General features: G+C 36.6%; 3 protein-coding genes across 3 annotated transcripts; all 3 read left to right on the top strand.

Moving 5' to 3' along the window:
• The first annotated feature begins 240 nt into the window (after positions 1-240).
• Positions 241-2,182, top strand: LOC110854532 (tRNA modification GTPase MnmE). Its single transcript, XM_022102970.2, has 5 exons — positions 241-397; positions 476-606; positions 692-767; positions 909-1,243; positions 1,686-2,182. Exons 1-5 carry the CDS (start codon positions 358-360, stop codon positions 2,076-2,078), a joined length of 975 nt encoding a protein of 324 aa, XP_021958662.1. The 5' UTR covers positions 241-357; the 3' UTR covers positions 2,079-2,182.
• A 2,305-nt stretch (positions 2,183-4,487) lies between these two features.
• Positions 4,488-7,204, top strand: LOC110854444 (exoskeleton protein RP43). The gene is made up of 4 exons (XM_022102881.2): positions 4,488-4,604; positions 5,127-5,636; positions 6,271-6,627; positions 7,022-7,204. Exons 2-4 carry the CDS (start codon positions 5,497-5,499, stop codon positions 7,134-7,136), a joined length of 612 nt encoding a protein of 203 aa, XP_021958573.1. The 5' UTR covers positions 4,488-4,604; positions 5,127-5,496; the 3' UTR covers positions 7,137-7,204.
• An 11,993-nt stretch (positions 7,205-19,197) lies between these two features.
• Positions 19,198-22,008, top strand: LOC118436780. Its single transcript, XM_035855384.1, has 2 exons — positions 19,198-19,257; positions 20,687-22,008. Exons 1-2 carry the CDS (start codon positions 19,204-19,206, stop codon positions 21,788-21,790), a joined length of 1,158 nt encoding a protein of 385 aa, XP_035711277.1. The 5' UTR covers positions 19,198-19,203; the 3' UTR covers positions 21,791-22,008.
• The last annotated feature ends 1,018 nt before the right edge of the window (positions 22,009-23,026 follow it).

Genomic DNA, 23,026 nt, shown 5'->3' with positions numbered 1-23,026 from the left:
AATATATGGACGTTCCCCAACTGTAGTAAACCGAATCACACAGATAAAAAGCTTCACAAAACATGGATTACTTCCTTTGACGGGTTGTTACATACATACGCCTTATCTATACGCTTTTAAAATTCCCTTTTTTGCACAATGATTTTGCAATACTTATTTAACCCATTTACATACCTGGTGCAATCAAATCCATTGGAGATAACCAGACTTGACTAGCTTACATGCATACAATTTAATTTAACATGATAATCACTTTGAGCACAGTGTTATTTATGCAAATGAATCATTAAAACATTGTCCCTTTCCCTTGCTACAGTTTCATACGTATGTAACACGAACTAAATACTGCATAACACCATGTGCCAACTTCTTGCCAATTTACTAACATTCGCAACTGGTAAGAATCAATAATTAAAAAACAACGTTACTAATTTCGTTACAATTAGTGTGCAAATTAATTGGTTCTATTTTTTAGTGTCCGTCATAGCCGTGGCGATTTTAGCAGTCATTTATGCACCACCCAAAAACGATCCACCACCCGTGGTAAATGTTAAACCACCTCCTCCGCCTCCTGAAAAATATGTCTGCAAATCAACCGGATTTGAAGTGAATTGAAATTGCATAATTTAAAAAAATTATCTATATCATCATTGTTACATACAAATTTTTACATGTCGCAAAATTTAACCAGAAAAAAACGGAAACTTTATTATCCACCATGATTAAAGACGATAAAGAAAAAAACGTGATCGTCTTCGGAGAAACGGGTAAGTTAACCTGGCATAAATTGCCTATTTACATATGTATAAATCTGTGAAATTTTTTACAAAGACTAAATTTTCAACTCAAAATGTAAATAAATTACAAATAAAAATGAACTCAATCTCACCTAAATTTAACATTTTCAGGAGTTGGAAAAAGCTCTCTAATCAACATGATCATGAACGCGAACATCGCCAAAGTATCTGATCAAGCTGCCGGTGTAACATTTGAACATCAGAAATTTCCCTTTCTGAATTTCAATATCTACGATACAATCGGTCTGGGTGAACCAGATGGCGGCACGGTCAACAAAAAGAAAGCCATATCAGAGCTTCTCAAGTTGATGACAAAGCTAAAAAAGAGTAGCGGGATCAATCTTATAATTCTGGTCATGAAAAAGGGGAGAATAAACGACATACTCAAATCCAATTATAAATTGATCGTGGAAATTATGACAGACTTTAAAGTTCCAGTCGTTTTGGTAAGTTTTAGATAAGTAACGTACTCATCTCGTTTTTTTCACCGCGGTTAAATAACCCTGAAAAATTTGTACTCTTACAAAAGTTTAAAAAGAAAAATTTCACCCTTACAAAAATTTTACAAAATTTCACTTTTATTTCTTAAAGCAATATAGGGTACTCAGGTGATGATATATGAATAAAAGTATCGTGATGCTCCAATCTGACATAAGTAAGCCGCCAAATTTGTAACGCAGGTACTTGGGTATTTTTCGTAAATAAATTACCCAAATTTCAGCTTTTCCACTATTTCTACTCGAACTCGAGCAAAATTTTCACACGTCACCCGAGTATTAGTTGTATTGCAAAAAATGAATGAAATTTTCACGGATTTCGATTTTCACCTGAATACTAGGCTTAAAAAAATCTCAAAAATTGATAACCTCATTTTAAAAATTTGCACAGGTCGTCACACACGCCAATGAAGAGAAAGTCAGGAACAAATGGATTCAGGATAATCGTAAACTTTTTCTAGATCACAAGCTTAAATTTATTGCTGAAACTACGGTTTGTGGAACACCAATGGACGGCTTAACGGATGATATGCAATGCTACTATAAAAATTGTTTGCTTGAGTCACGTTTCGACGTGTTAAAATTCATCCAAGATAAATCGTTAAAAGAACCGTATCGAATTCCGGAATTGAATTTTGAGAAAAGGATTTCTTTCATGTTTAACTTCATGTTTGACTATTTTAACTCTCCCCTCCCGTTATGGAAAGATTTATCCGATTTCCTAAAACAGCAAGGCTTTGATCCGGTTGAAGCTGTTAAGCTGGTTAATGACATGTTTAAATAATTATGTAATTAATTAATTCAGCCAATTGGTATGTATGTATGCATGTAAACACGCTAACACTTGGAATCAATTAATTAAACTGGCATTTACATATTATTTGAAGATTATTTGAAGTGGTGAATTTTGTTTTATTACGAATATGCATATTTGCAACATTGTGTATTTTATTACTGGATGGTTTGACTAAATTTAAATGAAGCCATTCAAGCTAAATTGGGATTTTGTAGCGAGTTATACCGAAACATCAAGTCAAAAATTAAAAATCACATAAGCAATTTAAACATAATTAGCACAATTTTGATTTCTCACACAGAATACCAATATAAATCAGGCCAGTTTTCCATACCTGTTCAGAAATTTAATTTTCATTCAAAAGTGAGTCATTCTGATTTCTGACTGAAGATTCCCATTCACATTTTGTAATTTTCGATCAAATTCATTTCACTTCAGCTGGCTTTATTTCTTACTTCGTCCCATGTATTAAGCATAGGCTAAAAAATGAATTTAGTGAGAAATCCTTTCATTCACAGTAATTAATCTGAAATGACGGAATCGGAGATGCCTTTATTACTTAAGCTGGGCTCCGTTCTGTTTCCTCTAAAAAGTCATGTTTTGATGGGTTTTGATCAGTGTGTGCAAAAAGGCAGCCTTTTTGCTTTTTCTGCATGCCTTTTTCCCCTTTTCAATGCCCCTTTGCCTGTTTGATGCCTTTTTGCTCGAGTTTTGACGATTGAATCCGATTTATTGTCGTTTATAACGTATTAATGAAATTGCAGAATCTGCAATATGTTTTTAAAATTGTATTGGAGGGCTCTGACTTTCATCAATACTTCAAATTAGTTAAATACTTTTCCCGAGATATCTTCAGCGTTGTTTCTACGTCGCCATCAGCTTAGTTAATCAAATTTTGACTCTAAAGCTTATATTGGCGAAAAGTAGAAAGAACGCAATGAATAACCTTCACTTTAATTTTATCACGGGGTTTTCGTCTCATCTCGCCCCAAATTAGCCAAAAGGCAAAAAGACACAGATTTTTGTGGGGCAAAAAGGCAAAGAGGCAGGCAAAAAGGCAGTGCCTACATACCTGTTTGCTCTGCACACACTTGTTTTGATCGTGCACGCACTCTCGCCTACTTTTGAACGGAGTCATGTGAAATTTTAAACTTTGTCCTAGAGATGCGAAATTTGGCATGCACATGCACCAACATATGCTGCAGCAGCGTATAACATCAATTCCCATTCCGATCGCTATAAAATTTTCAGGAAAAATCAAAAACCAAACGGAATAGGGGTGACATTTGATTTTTCCTGAAAATTTATAGCGAACGGAACGGGAATTGATGTTATACTCTGCTGCAGCATATGTTGGTGCATGTGCATGCCAAATTTCGCATCTCTAGGACAAAGTTTAAAATTTCATAATTTAAAACCCGGTTTTCGATTTAACCGAAAACCGGTTCTGCAATTTTTCAAAACACGATTTTATAAAAAAAAAAGTTCACAATTTTCAAAGACGGTTTTCAGTTCTTAAGAAAACAAACATTTTTGGAGCTAATATTTAATGTTTCTCATTGTTGAGATAAGATTGTTCTGTAATATATATCTTCTTCTCAGGCTTACGTTTAATTTTAATTCGCATACATTTTTTGCTTATTATATTTTTAAACTTTTTTTTAAATTTGAACTAAAACTTATTTTAAAAACTTGTTTTTCGAAAACCGGTTTATGACGATTTTCCAAAATCCGATTAATCGAAAACCGGTGTTACCAATACTTGAAAAGTCTAAATAACAAATCGAAAAACCGGTTTTTAAAAATCTTCCGATTTTGGACCCGCTAGTTCGCACTATGAGAGATTGTGGTCTGATCGACGTTTTCACAAACCCGGTCCGATCAGTTTATCAGATTTTGAAAAATATCTTTTCTTTAATCATATATCTGATCCAGCCACGTCGCGTTTGCCTTGTCTTACATACATATCTGTACAATTCCATCTTTATACCTGCAACAGTAAATTATGATTAAATTTGGACATACTTACATATTCTTCACACAATGAGGAAAGTATTATAAAAAAAATTGGCACATAACTTCCCTCATTTATTATGCTCTGTTAAGTTACAATTCTGCCCATTAACCGACAAATTTTAAGCTTCAGTTACAATTGGATAATCAAGGCTTGCAACTCCGTCACCTGATTGTGATAAATAATTATCTCAGTAACAGGTACATTCCGTCGATCTCATCAACGAAGCCTTGTACATATTTACATATGTACATAAATGCGTTGCACAGTTCCTGCACATGACGACCTAAATAATTACGCAAATCTTCAATTAAATGATTGCTATTTAACAGTGAAAATCAATCACGCCCTGTCACGCCACGCCACAGGTACGTCTGTTGGAAATGGGTATAAATTTAAGCAGATTTACCACGTTAGACCTCAAGTAATGAGTTGTACTCAATCCGATATGTTTCCAAGTGTAGGTTTCTTCCTGGTCTTACTGGCAGTCTCCGCAAGAGGTATGATTCTTTGTATTAAGAACGGGAACGCAAAACATATTCAGCCCAAATTATTACTTGACCATTTCAATTTGATCGAGATCTTTAGAAACAACATTTAGTGGTATACTTCGGAAAAATTAAGTAATTTTTTGGGGGCCCCCAAAATTTTCAGTGCACAATTTCAATTCATTGACAATTTCCAGTTCTCGATTGAATAAGGTAATGAGACCACGTCCCACGACGCCTGGGGTTGAATATGGTCGAAAATTAAATTTAACCTTAATTTTAATATGAGGTGTAATTTTAACGGGAATTTCATCCTGGCGTCAGTATCCTAGCCAACCTTTGAGCGGGGTAAACCCTTAAAAATGTAATATATTGAGATTTCTGGTTTTATTTTCAATCACTTTTTTTGGTCCCTTGACACGGTTTAATTGTTAATTAATTTGTGTACTACAAAAATCTTGTACATAACCTTTAAAACTAACTATTTTTAAGTAAATTGACGTTAAATCTGCATTTACACAATTTTTTATGAAGGTGCTCCAAACCCCTTCCAGAACAACCGACCGGAGGATCCTGTTCCAGTTGAGACAAGTATGAACATATTACAGTACATATTTACATGTGAAATTAATTCTTAGAGCACATTAACCTTTCGAGGGGATAGCATTTTATTTATGTAGGAGTTTGTGTTGCTCCTTTTAATACCAAAAATTCTTCACATTTCAACCCATTGATTAACGCACTCTTTTCACGCCGTGGATACATCGGGTTCCCAAACTCAGCCCGTATACCCATATGTATTTATCGTTGAACGGACCTTATTTTTAATATAATACGTGGCGGTTACATTGAGGCTTCCTCGGGCACGATCAACTTCCAAGTCGGTGGGTCAATTCGAGCCGATATGCGCTGCATTTGGACGTTAAAGGCACCCGCACACGATCTGAGGTTTGTTCTCGTCTCGTCCGGCTTGAAGGAAACGGATGGCTTGTACTTGACCGAATTTGGGCATCTACACGCAGGTCCAGGACGTCAACAGAGGGTGTAAGTCTTATAAAATTGTTGGCTTCATCGCTCAAATTTGGAACACGAATTAGAACAATCTATGTGCATATTTATCTATTATTAATGGGTGTGCCAGGCTTATCCCTTCCAAATATTTTGTAACACGTACATATAATCTGCGGCAGAGGTCGGCGGATATCGGGTGAAAACCTTCAAATAACCCGGCTAATATCCATATCCGAGCCCTTAACTCGCAATCCAATATCCGGATATCCATGTCCATAAAAAAATTTCGGCCTCCAATCTCCAAATATCCAAAATAAACGATAGGCCGAGCCCTGGTTGATAAAATTTTGCAATGTTTGGTTTTTATTTTTTGTTTTGTTTATGTTCGGATGGAATGGGGGACATTAAATGCGTAAATAATCGTAAAACTTTAAAACTACTTCTTATACCATTGGTAATGTTTTTATCTATGTACATTCAGTTTTTAAAACTTGCAATTTTTTAAAAGCTTTTTTAAAACGTCAGAAAAAAATGGAAAAATGTTCCTTATTGTTAAAATTTAAATACCTGTTTGAGTATCCGGCTAACCATTTAATGCCGGGTATCGAGTATGACCACTCCCCGGTCCATCCCTACATTAATCCATATAATTATACTTCTTCTTAAGAACCACCATTGGCCAGAATTACACCTTTATATCGAAACATGTCTTCATCACGTTGAACGTCGGACACGCCCCGACCTTCGGATTCAGTCTCCAGTTTTTCTCCAGTGGGTATGACGACATTTTTCAGAGACTCACGGGCCAGTCAAGTTTGACCACAGGGAAAGGAAATCTAAGCTACCCGGTTGGTGGGGGGCAGTACGGTAACAATGAGGTCGTCTGGTTCACAATCAGCTCTTCAGTTCCGTCCCAACCAACGCTACGATTCACGAGGGTGGATCTCGAGTATAATGGATCCTGTAATTATGACAGTCTCCAGACGTACACATGGTTTAACAATCAGTTCACAGAGGTAGCGAGGTAAGTCGGATATACATTTGTAGCTAGTAGGCTGGAGTTAAAAAGGTTAGCTAATTATTAAACTGTAAAGCATCGGATGGAGTCATAAATATATTCCATACTGGTATTGATTTGGTAATAAGTAGTTCCCTACCAGATTGGTAATACAGATTGGTAATCTGTCGTTTGATTTTACGTAAATGTAAGATTATCACCACATCACTACGGTGTAACACCCGCCGTTGCCAGTAGAGTCACATGTATAGATACATATATACTCCGGTCAGTAATGTCTAATACCAGTTGTCTACCCTGGTACTTTTGATTGATAACGTTGATGATTATATTGACCCTAACTTGTTGGATCGATACCAGTTATTGTTTGAACAAATATTTATAAAAGTATTACTTCCAGGTTTTGCGGGACAACTATTCCTCCAAGCCTAACCTTGACCGAAGGCCTTGGTTTGATAAGCTTTGGTACTGATGGCTCCACCACCGGGTCTGGATTCGACTTTGAGTATGAATAAATAAGTACATGCATATGCACTTATGGTAACAAACTGGCAAACCTTAATAAACAGATGCATATTAAGTATTTGTAATTTTCGTTCCACTTCCTGTTACCATTTATTACGATTAATATTAAATTTTGATAAATATGTTATCAATAACATTCGGTTACATGAGAAAGATTACCAATCAATTTACACTTAATCAACAATTTGTTTCAAGTGACATGGTTATGTTTTACGCAAGGCATATGACATGAGAACTTTGATTGGAACAATTTAAGTGATAATTAAGCCAAAAGGTCAAAAGTAATGCAAGTTGATTTCATGCGGTGTGGTAAGGTTAAATATGCATTTCGTGCTGGTAGTGACGTAGGAAATAAAAACTTGCTCAGATTGGTAGGGTGCGTCCAAAAAGCAAATTTTTTCTGCTCACGTTATCTCCAATGTTTTGATATTTGGTATGTTTCTCGAGGTTATCATCCTAAATTATTATTCCAAGTATGGAATTAATCCATTAAGTATTTCACATGTAATGGTGGAAGTATGAACAAGGGGCTTACCAGAAATCCACCTTGCTGAGTTTGCTTATGTTGTAAATTTAAAAAAAGTCACAATATAATAATGCATATCTGAATAGTAAGTGATTGATGACTGCTTGCAATCACTTTGAGATTTTATCATTTAATGGGCTAAGGATAGGGAAAACCCTCTTTCACATAAAATTGAAAATTGAGAAAAACTTTAATAGGTGAGAATTTGTGTGGGTGAGAGAATTTACATACGGGGAAACCTTACGGGCGAAAATTTTAGGGCGAGAACTTACATAGTGCCGTTGGAAACCGGGTGTATTGCAGAGTAAAAATCTCCGTGGGACGTAAAATGTCCCGCTCTATAAGCTCAGTGAATGTTAAAAGAAGCCAAAGTTTGTATTTCTCAGTCCCTAAGATTTTTACGGTGCAATACATACTCTGCTAATACAATTCCTACTCTTAACGAATAAACTCTATCACATATAATTCTGTATGTAAGACATACAACAGAATTGACTCGGCTGGATACTTTGTCTGATCCATCCGAACCAAAACCCAATTTCTCGGCGTGAAAAATACCCAATCAGAATCATTCTGGCAGGATGGACACATATGCATCCACCAGTCGAATAACTGACTCAACTATTTTCATAGGAATACCTACAATGATTCCACCATACTAATATTAACTTTCTCTCATAGTGACGCATAAATAATACATACACATGTAAATATGTATATATAGTCCGTCCACGGCAAGTTGAACCCGGAAATATGGAAGACTAAATCCCGGCCCATGCTTATTAACGTTGAACTGAGTTTAGTCTCCCATATCTCCGGGTTCAACTTGCCGTGGACAGATAGTATCTATAGATTTAATCAACAAACTCGTTTTAGTTATGGAATTTAAAACGCTATCCTTGAAACAAACTACCCTAATTACAAATTATTTGTCACCAACCAAATTAAGTAAAAGCTTGTCATTGGGCATGTCTAGTATGTTAGACGGGAAGTCGGACTCATCGAGCTCGTGTCTGGTTTCAAGACATTATACGTGGGACCTGAAACCTACTCTACATAATAAAAATATATTTATTATTAAATTGAGTACGTGACTACGTGACTATGTTGTATGCAGCACTCAAGAATAATACCAATGATAAACTCGTGGCTGCTGGATGAAATATGTGCATAAGTTATTGAGAAGGAATCAATAATTTCAAACACAATATCCAGACACCGACCAAAAAAGTCTTTAACAGTAATCTCTTTAGTACACTAGGTTAACGTGTGATAATATTTTTTTTTAATCATGGTAAAAATAATCGGACGGGAGAATACTTTTAGGGCAAAACTTCTACTATCTAACAATCTAAACAAAATGGTAAACACCAGAGGCAACCTACTACTTTGTCCAGTGCTACTTTTAACCAGTATTCTCAGCAGTTGCTTTCCACATCCCTCTGAAATAACAAATTTAAATGATTACATAAACCCACTCACTGGCTGTGTGCTTCATCTACTCAATTACGAAAATATTGAAATTCCAAGCGTAATACGAATCCCATATATAACTTCTCGCGTCCTAGTTCTACCATATTGCAGGACTGACTCGAGTACTAGAGTTCGACAAACAACGACTGAAGTTATTCCGCTGAATAAGGGATCGAAACAGTTAAACGTTTTCTGCTTGCAAAGACCATTTATACCATCGAATTCACTGCTCTCAACAAAATCTCAACAGCGTGGTTGGAACTGTTTAACAAGAATTTATATATTTCCCCCTCAATCAATGGGGTTTAATTCAGTACCTTTTATGTTTGAGGAAGAGTTTGTCTGGGCAAAAAGACATGTAACCGACGATTCCACATATCCACGTAGCCAATACCACATTTTGGTACATGAGAAAGATTATTCTTTCCAACAGTGGAACTTAGGCATGAATACAATCATCCGGTTTAATGAGAAGATTGAAATATTATATTGGAAAGTTACCACTCGATTGGAGCATCCAGAAATGTTTAGTATTGTGGAAATTAATTTCGTCTGCAAATTTTCTCAGCTATACTTCCGCTCATTAAGACTAGGATCCAGCCACCCAATGTTCCTTTCTGAGATTGAGACTCGCACATCATACTTGAATACAATATCGTACCTATTTCCCTTTCACATATTCTTTCTCAATGAGAAAAAGTGGGCTGACGTTGAAAGCGTTAAAGCTCCAAAATTTTGGGAATTTAAGACTCGTAGATTAGATGCTGCCAAAGTCCTTGTCAGTTTGTTGCTCGACAAACTGAATAACAGTAAAACTGCCACTCAAGAAATATTTATGAGGGGGTTCATCCCACCATTTTATGCTTCACGTACAACTTGTTCTGGCAAATTCAGCAGGGAATCAAAATCTCCTTTCTGTGATCGAATGGAGGGCACAATTCCGTCCATTGTGTTAAACTGCGAGTCAAACATTAAGATTCCTTTGCGATTCCGATTGTTCACATTTTTCACCAGCATTGATCGACTTCATAGAAGGATTTCTATAGACACAATTCTTCACGTTTACGACATATTAACTTGGACAGGAATATTTGTCACGGCGACATTTATTCCTCTTATCGTCGTTGCGGTAATTGGACCAAGATATCATAATGTTTTGGAATACTTGTGTATGGGCTTCTCAATATTACTTGAACAAGGAACAAATGCTTTAGACCATGGATCAAAAAGGGTTTGCATGTTCCTCTTATTGGGACCTTGGATATTAATGTATCTCATCATAACGAACGCATTTCGAGGGGATAACGTCACAAATGCTTTGCACCCTTTAAGGACTGTATCCATTGCAACATTTGCACATGTAATTCAGAGAAATAGCACGGCATTCAGTGATTTTATTGAGATCAGTTATCCCCTCCCACAGTCTTCAACGGAATTTTATTTCCTCCTGCAGGATTTTAACACTTACCAAACAAGTTTCTATTCCTCATTCATCACCGAAGATAGACATACATATCTATCAAAAAACCTGCAATTTGGTTATCCTGGGATGGGTGAGGATACCCGTTGGCAACTTTCAAGCTTATCCGAGTCAGCTATAAAAGGTCGTGCCTTTCTTGGTTGGTCGGATGATCTTGAGCGATTATTATCCTTGGCTAGGTCCAGATTCCCTAAGATCGCTTGGCAGATGGGTACAGAATATTTAACTCGGATGGCCTATGGATTAGAGCTACGTCATATTTCAAATCCAATGCTGCTTAGTAGGATTGGTGGACTGTTTCAATCCGGAATCCCGGAAAAGTGGATTTGGTATCGAGACAATAGTCCGAATTATAACAGCCGAAATGCAGCTGATAAAACGGTATCTAGTCTACCAAAAGCCTTAAATCTTGAAGAAAACACGTTTGATATCTTTAACTATTTCGGTTATTTGATGTGTATTTCCGGAATATTTTTTTCACTTGAGTTCGTGCCGATTGCAATTAGGAAGGGTAGAGAGAGGTTGACATTTGTATACTGGAAGTTTATTACGTGGATTCGCCTATACAGACATGGTTCAGTTAAGACGACTATGGTTAATCTAACAAAACCGCAGCATTTTCTTGGTTCGAGGTTATGTGGCGCATGATGCAATGCTTATAAGCATTGGAACTTTGATTGTCAGCCATTCATGCAATTCTCCATGGATTTTCAAAATTAAACATGTTTTGGAAACATCTGACCCTTCCCTACAATATATAATTTCAAATTTTTAAAATTTGACCTACGTGACCTGAAATCAAGGTCACAAGGTCAAAAAATGAGAATATTTGCAAAGTCCTTAAAAATGCAAATTCGCAAATTTGATTCGAAATTTAAAAGTCAGGCAACTCAGGGGAGTGGCAAAACATTACCCTCCGGTCATTCTAAAAATTGTGGGTGTGGCAGGGGGCGTGGGAAAATTGAATCAGGTTTAATTTATTAGAGTTTTAACACCTGGGAGCGTTAGAAATATCAGTATCCAATCAGGTCACCCCCCTCAACAATGGTTACATTATCACATTAAAATCTTCAATCCCCACCCACAGGGGGTGTGCCCATCAACGTTTTTGTGGTTAATCAACTTAAGTACATTGCGCGACACAAATAATTTATTGTAACGGAATGGCGACCCCAATGGTCACCTGATATCGCAAAAAAATACACCAAGGTTAAAATCTTGAATCCCCACCCACAGGGGGTGTGGTTATCAGCGCTTTTGCCATCTTTTCGAGAAAGCATGTCGTGTGACATATCGTTTTGACCAGAAACATGAGGGTAACTTAAAAACAGTATCGATGTTACCCAAACCACACCCCCAGGTGGGTGTGGCTTTTAGCGCTTTTGCCATCTTGTCGAGAAAGCATGTCGTGTGACATATCGTTTTGGCCAGAAACATGTGGGCAACTTAAAAATAGTATCGATGCTACCAAAACCACACCCCCAGGTGGGTGTGGCTTTTAGCGCTTTTGCCATCTTTTCGAGAAAGCATGTCGTGTGACATATCGTTTTGACAAGAAACATGAGGGCAACTTAAAAAATAGTATCGATGTTACCCAAACCACACCCCCTGGTGGGTGTGGCCTTCAGTGCTTTTGCCATCTTTTCGAGAAAGCATGTCGTGTGACATATCGTTTTGACCAGAAACATGAGAACAACTTAATCATAGAATCGAATTTACCTAAACCACACCCCCAGGTGGGTGTGGCTTTCAACGCTTTTGGTAGCAACTAATAACATATGTCATGTGATACGAATAATTTATCGGAATGGAATGGGGACCTCGATGATTACCTCCTATCGCATACAAACCACACCCCCAGGTGGGTGTGGTTTGTACATATGCAATCACTCAAAAAATCATTGGAAAAATCAAGGAATTCAAGGAATTCGGTACTATGATAAATGTGTACAAGTTTAGACATGCCATAATTTAAAAAAAATTACAAATTGAACAACCTTCCACGATTTTACAATTAAAACAATTTGGGTGAATAGTTATTGTAGAAATTCGTGTTAAGTGGAAAATTGATATTAATTTCCCAACGTTTTGATAAATTTCGGTAATAGTCGTCAGCTTATATATTTATATATAAGCTTATAATATATTTATATACTAAGAATAATATTACTATTTAGAAATTTCACTTAAATCATATGCTTAAACCGGCAGAGGTAAATCTCGCCGATTGCATGCCGGTAGTACTTAACTCGCCGCCGAAAAACCGTGCAAAATAGGCACCGCAGACAACTCACTCCGGGTTGACCTCTTGAGAGGATCCCATTAAAATTTACTTTCAAAAATTTGCTTTCAAGTTAACACTATCAATTACACGTTCATACTACTGAAGTTCAACGATCTGCGAAATGTTATTCAGAAACGCGACGTGTAGTATCGAAGCTTGGGCCGCGACACGAAATGTTTGTTTAAATGGGCCCCGCCCACAAAAGCATGCAAATTTACGCCCAATTTTGGGTGTGGTTATTAGGAATTGGATGTGATCCTTTACAGTATAGGCGGGAAGTCTTTCCACCCTCATAATTTTTTCACTTAAAGTCTTATATTTCTCGAGAAGCTTGAGGAAATGAACTACAATTTTGCACAATTACTTATCATGATGCAAGGTTTTCGGAACCATACTTTGGATAACGGCGTGGCACAGGAAACGACAGGGTGAAATTATATGCAAAATTCCGACTGGAAAAAAGTCTTTCCACCTTTTGACATTTTCGTTGTTTTTGTGTAATTCTTAAAAACATTCTTGAAAATAGTTCTCCACCCAGTGCGGGATATATCATTCTTTAAAAAATAACGCTTGTATCATGTTCAAATTATTGATTGTGATCAATATAAGCTCATAATGAGAGGAAATCGCCTTGTCACAGATCTTGGGCAAGACGTCGTACAATTTCGTGAGGAAGGGTTTTGATACCAAACAATTTATGATAAACTACTCGTGACGAAGTACATAGTTGGCTGAATAGTCCAAAAGTACAAAAAAAGTTGGTACGGCGGCGAAATTCCTAGCTTATGAACCGCTAAGCAGTACGGCCCCAAGGATCGATCACGCCATCCTCTCCTCAATTCAGCTAATCCCTCGGTTACAGCGACAAAAACTAACTGGAAACGAAGGAAGACTACAACCCTCAAATTTCTGTGCCAACTGTAAAGAATTAAGTAGAATAAGTTGGATTTGAAGACCCAGCAGTGCGGAAAAAGCTTTTATTTCCTAGGCCCATATGACCAAGGTTATGAAATTGGCTAAAAAGTATCGAAATTGATACATTCAAGACTGGAAATGTACAACATGGAGCGACTAGACCAAGACCAACTTGTTTGGTTCAGATCGGGTAACTCGGATAAGGAGATGCCCAGGAGATACAGACAAAACTAAGTACCATAAATAAACCATTAAGCATGGGGGTGGAAACCGAAACGTATGGGCGTGAATGTCGTAGAAGGGCATCAGAAATTTTGAGATAATCAAAGGAAGCATGGACCCCAACTGCTGTTGCGACATTAGGGGTTCGAATTTGATGGTGACGCGAGAAATAACCGCGTGGTGACAATTTTATTTCAAACAGAATGGTGAATTTAAGCATATATCAAAGTTTTTGAGAAGTAGATTTACGACAAACGAGATTTAGTTGTTGGATTGTACTCTAATATCACCGGACGGAATGTTAATGAACATTTGTTGTCAATTATGAAGCCTATGATTTCGTAGCAAAAACTGTCAAACCCGAGTGGACTGGGCGAAGTCGTTAAATTTGAATTGGAGAATTTAGACACCTTATACACAATCTTAATTTTTGTGTTGATGCCTAGAGGTGTTATTGCCTTCCTAGAGGACCTGGGTGAACATTGCAAATGATAATTTGACTATTACATAACAAACAAAAATTTAAAATGAATGTTGCATTAAACTTAAGTCTGGGTGGAAAGACTTTTTTCCAGTCCGACTTTTGTATATAATTTCACCCTGTCGTTTCCTGTGCCACGCCGTTATCCAAAGTATGGTTCCGAAAACCTTGCATCATGATAAGTAATTGTGCAAAATTGCAGTTAATTTCCTCAAGCTTCTCGAGAAATATAACGCTTTAAGTGGAAAAATTATGAGGGTGGAAAGACATCCGGCCTATACTGTAGATCACTTTTGTTTACCCGTAAATTATTGATATTTTACTAGAATACTGATTAAAAAACACCTAAAGCCACACCCACTGGTGTGTGTGGTTTTGGTCGCTTGTAAAATGACCACTATGTTTCTGATGAAAATAATGTCACACGACGTGCTTTTTCGAAAAGATGGTAAAATCGGCGAAAGCCACACCCACCAGGGGGTGTGGTTTTGGTAGCATCGATACTATTTTTTAAGTTGCCCTCATGTTTCTGGCCAAAACGATATGTCACACGACATGCTTTCTCGAAAAGATGGCAAAAGCACTGAAGGCCACATCCACCAGGGGTGTGGTTTTGGTAACTTCAATTCTATTTTTAAGTTGCCCTCATGTTTCTTGTCAAAACGATATGTCACACGACATGCTTTCTCGAAAAGATGGCAAAAGCGCTAAAAGCCACACCCACCTGGGGGTGTGGTTTTGGTAACTTCAATTCTATTTTTAAGTTGCCCTCATGTTTCTGCTCAAAACGATATGTCACACGACATGCTTTCTGGAAAAGATAGCAAAACCGCTGATAACCACACCCCCTGTGGGTGGGGATTCAAGATTTTAACCTTGGTGTGTTTTTTTGTGATATGATGGGACCATTGGGGTCCCCATTCCGTTACAATAAATTATTTGTGTCGCGCAATGTACTTAAGATGATTAACCACAAAAACGCTGATGGGCACACCCCCTGTGGGTGGGAATTGAAGATTTTAATGTGATAATGTAACCATTGCTGAGGGGGGTGACCTTATTGGATAGTGATATTTCTAACGGTCCCAGGTGTTAAAACTCTAATAATTTAAACCTGATTCAATTTTCCCACACCCCCTGCCACACCCTCAATTTTTAGAATGACCAGAGGGTAATGTTTTGCCACTCCCCTGAGTTGCCTGACTTTTAAATTTCGAATCAAATTTGCGAATTTGCATTTTTAAGGACTTTGCAAATATTCTCATTTTTTGACCTTGTGACCTTGATTTCAGGTCACGTAGGTCAAATTTTAAAAATTTGAAATTATATATTGTAGGGAAGGGTCAGATGTTTCCAAGACATATTTAATTTTGAAAATCCATGGAGAATTGCATGAACGGCTGACAATCAAAGTTCCAATGCTTATAAGCATGGGCCAGATCCGCCAACTCGTTGCAGCAAAATTGAATAGGAAAATGCTGCGGTTTTAATAGATGAACCATAAAGTCTCCCAAATTAAATATAGATGTTTAGAATTTATTATCAAACTCAGGGAGTATATTTAATAATTAATAGGAAGCTAGGCAAAAACTGTATTTAATAATTAGTATTTAAAACATTACGGATATATCTAGGTAAATTTAAATATTAATTAATTAAGTAAAATTGCTGGTTTAGTAATAATATGACATTCACATATGTGTGAATGATATTCGTAAGACGCAAATTTTAAGAATGATCTTGGATTAATTATATATTTATTGTTGTTTAATACTTATTTTAATACGCAATTGCGGGATTCATTACAGTTTATATGGCTAGCTCGCATTATAAAATCATTTAAAAAATAAATTCAAATTAATATTGGTCTATGACGATAGGCAAGGGAATTTTAAAGGTAATTTTTTTGCTGCGTTAAGAATTTGTTTGTAATCTACATGAACCAGTCGTAAGTATACCCTCAGTCTATTTTCATGTTTATTAATTGCCATAATTTATTTAACAGTAATTTCAATTCGTGCCTAGATAAATGGTTAATCAGAAAGTCAGACGTCAGTTATTAGACAGGTTGAGCAAGAGTACAAGATTGTAAAAAAATGATTGTAGCTAGAATCACAATCACAATCTATGATTGTATGTTCTTGAGGTTGAGCAAGAATATTTTATGGTAGGATTGTAATTCTCATTAATTTCCGGCGGCAGATTTAAAATTCCTGCAAGTTGGGTATATGAGTACAATACAATGCTGCCTGGAGACGGAGATTTGTAATCCTGAGTTTGACTAAAAGTTTGACTAATTTTGATTTTCCCGCTGTGTTTACAATCGCAAAATACAATCATGTACTCTTGCTCAACCTGTCTATTATGCGTAGGCTTGCAGTGTGCACAAGGCAAAAATAGCAGCGATCGTAGAAAATTTTGCAATGGGAAAAGTATGTACCTATCTGCATACATACCTCCCATTAGTTACGGCCAAGTGGAGTTGAGATTTTTATTAATTATTTTACTCTAATTTCAAAATTGATGGAACATAATGCCGAAATTCTTAGAGTGAATTTCAAATCTTCGGTGACCAATGTAAATTTGTGAATTTTTCCCACTGAAAAATTTTCCCTTGTAGCGATACATTTAAACTACCTTGTACATTTTAGGACCATGGGTTGTCTGCAAAATATGCGCCTCTGTCGATCGCATCCATTAAGAAATTTTTCCCTTTCAACATGTTTTACTTTGGTTATATCTTTCGAAGTTTGGTTAAATAAATATTTATTCCACGCTTAAAAATAATGTAACCCTTTTGGTAAGTAAATTCACTCTGACTTCAATATTAAGTAAACTATACAAATCCACTGTAAACTTCACTCTCAATTAAGTCAACTTTACCTACGGTTGAGTTAGTATAGGTAGTTGGCTGGCTACATAAACACATATGAAATTAATCCTGAGAGCACATTAACCTTTCGAGGGGATAGCATTTTATTTAGCAGTGTGGGTTACTCCTTTTACTGCCAAAAATTCTTCAGATTTCAACCCATTGTTTAACGCACTCTCTTCACACCGAAGTTCCCAAACTCAGCCCATACACCCATACGTATCGTTGAACTTACCTTATTTTCAATACCTATATATACCTACTACTGCCATAAGTTTTGACCACTAAACAAATTAATGTAGCGGACTCAGTTTAGTGAATTTTAAAAAACGAACGATATCATGAGAAAGCCTATTAAATTCCCTACAAAATATACCGGGCACTTTCCAAAATTTCCTCCTTTCGAAGCTACAATAGCAGAAAGTCTAGATATCCACATCTCACTCGCGGTACGCACTCATTCCAAGGAATATTAGTCTCATTTCTAAGCGACAGATTTTTTCTCGGATTCCAAACTTGTGGTGTGTTTAGCACATGTATCTAGCTTCAGTTTGGACCACATATCGTATTCCAGAAGGTTGAGGTTCGGCGACAGTGCATTTTATTCTTGATCCGAAATGGAGTAAGAAATTTTGGAATTTTACCCCATTTTTACTATTTTGGCCTTATCAGCAGGTCCTGAGCCCTGCTCGAATACTTAGCAGCTATTTTTTAATAGAGTGTGGTCCAGTGGTTCTTCCATTCGCTCGATAACTTCAAAAAATACAGTTTGACAAGAAATTTCACCCCCAGAGGAAGACAATTCACTTTTTTGACCAAATCCAATCTACGCCGAATAAAAAAATCACAGAATCTGGATGGTGGGTCCGATTAATATTTTAAAAAATTTTATGAATAATATGGACTGGTGGGGTGTGGGCAAAGTACTTTTGCTAATTTTATATGGCCTCAATTGTGATAGTTTACTTATCTTTCAAAAATACTTATTTCCATCTTCAAACGCGTACCGCATGATCAGTGCCCGGGTTTTGAAGGTTCTATTTTTACTTGGCATGAAGTTAGCAAGTATTTCTTTTCACATCTTAAAGACATAAGTCCAGGGTCGAGTTTAGGGGCCTGGGACGTAGTTTTACTTGGACCGTTCATTTGTAGGGACATTTTTCTTAGGATCCGGCATGAATTCAGCCGAGTTCAGGTTTTGTGATTTTTTGTGACCTTTTTGACCGTTCCCTTCAACTCGGTTTTCGGTTATCAACACTGCCAATGTTAGTGGATCATTTTATGGTATGGTCGACCATCTTGCAATTAGTTCCGATTTTTAATGATCTATTGAAAAATGCCGAATTTTTATGTTTGCAAAAATGTTTCTGAAAAATTGCAACACGTCGATTTGTCCGATCTGTCATTTTAGCACCTTGTATCACAAAAAATTTCGGAAGATGGTTTCTGATAGACAATTGCATGGGGAATTCAATAAAAAATAGTACAACTGGCTAACGTAACTGCTACTGATGTTTTTTTGCGCGCGGAATGCTTGAGACAGAATATGTGGCAGTAGTAGGTACATGTAAATATTAAAACCTACCTACATATTTAGAGCCACCCTTTCACGCTTAGGCTAAAAATATGCACCATTTCCTCCTCAACACTTGACGATCAAACCGAGTTATGATCGTCCCAAGTTAGCCAAGCTTGCCAAGAAGCCAAATAAATATTTACAACCTCGACAGGTGAGTTATGCATAAGTAAATAAGCACCATAAATTCTAATCAAATTTAAGATCAATTATCAGAATTCTTCTAAGATGAACTTGGAAGATCAAGCCTCATATCCACACCTGGCTGTCACTTTACCCGAGGTAAGATTTGTTAATTAAATACTGAAATATATATCCACCACCTCTTGGCTATCAATTACAGAAATTTTTGTAACGATTTTTTATCACTTGACTACCCTAATCTACATATGTTTCGAAATGTTACTTTGCTTACCAGTTACACTAGCATTTGTATAGCAAAATTAGGCCTATTAGCTTCTAAAGTACGTATTTTTGAAAATTTTACGTTGTCCGGCATCTTACAACTTTATTGATTACCAGAATTTTTAAAATCCCTGATATAGAACTAGCGTAAAAGCCCGTCTGCCGTCGGGGGAGCGTATGAACTATGTTTTTTAACTTGACCTGACCCACATGGCCACTGGGTTGGTTGCCACAGGTCGAAACGGTTATCATATTCATGTTCAACATTCAAAATCTAAAATTGAGATTTCTGAAGTGAAAAGAGACGCGATGGAATTTAGTCCTAGTTGCAAATGAACTTTCACCTCCTTTCACTTCCGTTGCGGATAAATGACTTTCATTTCCGTTGTAGACATACATTTCCGGTTTATAGATAATATAGAATTACATAAATTTGTGTAACTGGTACGCAATGGAAAACGATCTCGTATTTTATTGGTAATTTAAATAATTTTGCGAGACAAATATGGTCCCACTAATTCCAAAAATACGCAAGTGCACTCGATTCTTAATTTTAAAATGACATAAGTGCACAAAAAAGTAGTAAAAAGACGTAAGTGCAGTTTCAAAGTTATAAATAGTAATTGTTTGTTCAAAATTATCCTGTCAAGGAAATTTGAATTTATTGGCCCCCGTCGGCTAGTAATGAAAGGAGATTCAAAATTTAAAAACTACACCGTTAGTGAGTGTGGTTTTCGACGCCTATTTTGCACTAAATAAAACACGACATGCCCAAAACTAAACAAGACACAACATATCCTTTTTCTCAGCCCGATGATCCAACTTCCACAGTACACTCAAAATTTTAAAAATATTCAGGGGGTGCGGTTCTTAAATCCAAAATTGAATTTTGACTTGGTTAAACCCCCAAAGTTTCCAAAATTGAAAATGCCAGATATTTTTTTGCACTTACGCCTTTTAAAAATTAAGCTTCGACAGTCGAAGTTGAACTGCACTTACTGCACTGTTTAAAATTAAGCATCGAGGGCGCTTACGTCTTTTTAAAATTAAGCATCGACTGCACTTACGTCTTTTTAAAATTAAGCATCGACTGCACTTACGTCTTTTTAGAATTACTATGAAGATATTTGTAATTGGTAGGCAAAGTAACATTTCAAAAATCAACTGGAAGTCAAGTGATAAAAACCTATTACACAATTCTGTACTCAATAGTACTCATCCGAACGTTCCAGAAAATTAATAGATAACTATAACCGTAAAAATTAATAGAAGCAACCGAGGTTACTAAACTGATCCGTACTTCCAGATTCTCCGAGAAATACTCTCCTTCGTCTCCACTACCGCCCTCGTGCACAGCGTCACTTTAGTTTCCCGCCTATGGGAAGAAGCCGCTCGAAAACACCTCCTGACTAGAAACTTTATCCAGCTGAACCCCTCAATGATGGAGTCCTACATCGAAGAAACCAGTGTCCGCGGAAACCACTACAAACGTATATGTCTGCCTGCATTCAACTTCAAAAATTTGTCGCCTCGCGAATCCCAGCTTTTACAAAATTTCTACGAAAACGCAACCCTTCCAATTACCGAGTTACATCTCAACTACTTTCCACGTGGGAAGCATCAGGTTGCCGCTATTTTAAAAAAATTCCCCAACTTGACATTTTTACGTCTTTGTTCCAAAGATTTCGAAACGCAAGGTATCGAAACTTCCACTAAACTACCGGAACTTACCTCTTTTCCAAAACTTGTAAAACTCAGTCTTGACATGACCTTCGAAAGGCGGGACGATTTAGTTCCCACGCACTGCCTGGAATCGATCCTTGAAATCGTCTCACTATTTCCGAACCTTAAAATCTTACAGTGTGGAAACCTTCCAAAAAATGTGGTGGAGTATTTTCTTTCCAAAAATAATAACACGTGCCTCGAATCAATTTCGATCCGATTCGATACTCCAGCACCAATCTCGATCCCTAACCCATCCATTTTCCTGACCCGGATAGAATTTCAGATCAGTATGTGCAACCGTGCCAACGATTATGACGTAATTCTTGCCACTTTTGCCGAAAGTTTGGAAAAATTAGAGATTAGCCCGCTTCAATATGTCTCCAGGAGCTCGACTATATACATGGAAAACGTTACAATAACGTTACCAGCGGTGTTGCCGAAGCTTAAATTGCTCAAAATAAATTTATCCCGAGATTCATCAAGGGTCAAACGAAACGTAAAATTTCCATCGGTTCATTTCAAATTTAGCGGAAGTCGATTAGTGTATTCCGAGACATTTCCCGTCTTGGAAAAACTAGAGGTTTCTCAACCTGTTAAATTTGAATACCATTTTTTAGACAATGACTTCTCCGACGAGGAATATTTCGAAATTTGTGCTGGATTTTTATTTAGATATTTTCTGTAGGGTGAATGTCTCACGTTGTGAGAGCTTCATATTCCCCTCATTCCGAAGTACTCGTACATGAAGAACTTTAAGGTTCTGGGAGGGTCGCAAAATTATGGGGATAAAGACAAATTTGAAATTGTAGATTGTTCCAGCTTTTTCAAGAAAATTGTGACCACGTTTCCAAATTTGAATCCGAGATGGGAAACGTTTGGTGGGATGGGTGGTGACAAATTGAAGGAATGGCTGAGGATGGGGGGCGAGTTGGGATTAAGGGTGGGAATAAGTGGAGACGAAAATTGTGGGGAGGAAGATATATTGCGAGAATTGTTGGATTTGACGGAGGGGAAATCTTGCATACTGTATGTTAAGAAAATGTAAACGGTGTTGATTTAATTCGTCCCGATTTGTTATTTCTATATTTAAAAACTTGTAGCTCAAAAACGATGAAAACTTTAACGAGGACATTTTTTATCAGAGATGCATTGCTAGATAATTAGTCCTGCGTCCATTTATGTATAATCATCATTCCCTTAGCTTTAATATTTGGACTTGCTTTTAATTTTCGTAAATTTGTCCCTGATTCCAAAAAAGACATGGAGGCGAATTAAATAAACACCCTTTACTTAATTTATGTATGTTTGTAGATTGCAGGATTGTATTAAACAAAATGCATACGTATGGATTTATGAGCGATTATTTCTATTTCAAGTATTAATGACCAGAAACGTTGGAAAAAGTTACTTGTGGCTCTTATACATCAATGAAAAACTGCATCATTGGATTTATACATTTTACACATATGTATTTAATGGACTGTTAGCATACGAGGAAATGCATGTATTTATGTATTGCATAATTATTTAGTTACGTAACAAATATGCACGTAGAGGCTGATGCAAAATAATAAAACATGAAACTACTTATTTCCTATCTTCATGGATGCTACTTTACGTACTTATACATATATGCACATGCGTGTATAGATATTTAGCACTTATTATTTAAACTCAAAGTAAAATAATATCTTGAACAATTTATTATTAACAAAACGCTTTTACAATGTATACAGTGCGGTTATAAATTAAATGATTAATATAAGTTACTGATTTAGCATTAATCCGACAGTTCGGGGTATAAACTAACCCAAATATTATACACGATTTATGCAAATAGAATTTATTATGTATCTACAAGTGTTAAAAATTTACACCCGTTTTAAATCGAACACTTAATCATCCCATTGGGTCTTGATAT

Source organism: Folsomia candida, unplaced genomic scaffold (genome assembly GCF_002217175.1).
Source record: "Folsomia candida strain VU population unplaced genomic scaffold, ASM221717v1 Fcan01_Sc010, whole genome shotgun sequence".
NCBI lineage: Eukaryota > Metazoa > Arthropoda > Collembola > Entomobryomorpha > Isotomidae > Folsomia > Folsomia candida.
The sequence above is the reverse complement of the archived record's forward strand: the minus strand, read 5'-3'. Positions and strand labels throughout refer to the sequence as shown.

Excerpts from the sequence above, each read along its gene's own strand:
- LOC110854532 (XM_022102970.2), top strand. The coding sequence starts at position 358 with ATGTGCCAACTTCTTGCCAATTTACTAACATTCGCAACTG. Across the intron at positions 398-475 it reads TTTACTAACATTCGCAACTG|TGTCCGTCATAGCCGTGGCG; the intron begins GTAAGAATCAAT and ends TCTATTTTTTAG. Across the intron at positions 768-908 it reads GATCGTCTTCGGAGAAACGG|GAGTTGGAAAAAGCTCTCTA; the intron begins GTAAGTTAACCT and ends TAACATTTTCAG.
- LOC110854444 (XM_022102881.2), top strand. The coding sequence starts at position 5,497 with ATGCGCTGCATTTGGACGTTAAAGGCACCCGCACACGATCTGAGGTTT. Across the intron at positions 5,637-6,270 it reads CCAGGACGTCAACAGAGGGT|AACCACCATTGGCCAGAATT; the intron begins GTAAGTCTTATA and ends CTTCTTCTTAAG. Across the intron at positions 6,628-7,021 it reads CAGTTCACAGAGGTAGCGAG|GTTTTGCGGGACAACTATTC; the intron begins GTAAGTCGGATA and ends TATTACTTCCAG.
- LOC118436780 (XM_035855384.1), top strand. The coding sequence starts at position 19,204 with ATGAACTTGGAAGATCAAGCCTCATATCCACACCTGGCTGTCACTTTA. Across the intron at positions 19,258-20,686 it reads TGGCTGTCACTTTACCCGAG|ATTCTCCGAGAAATACTCTC; the intron begins GTAAGATTTGTT and ends CCGTACTTCCAG.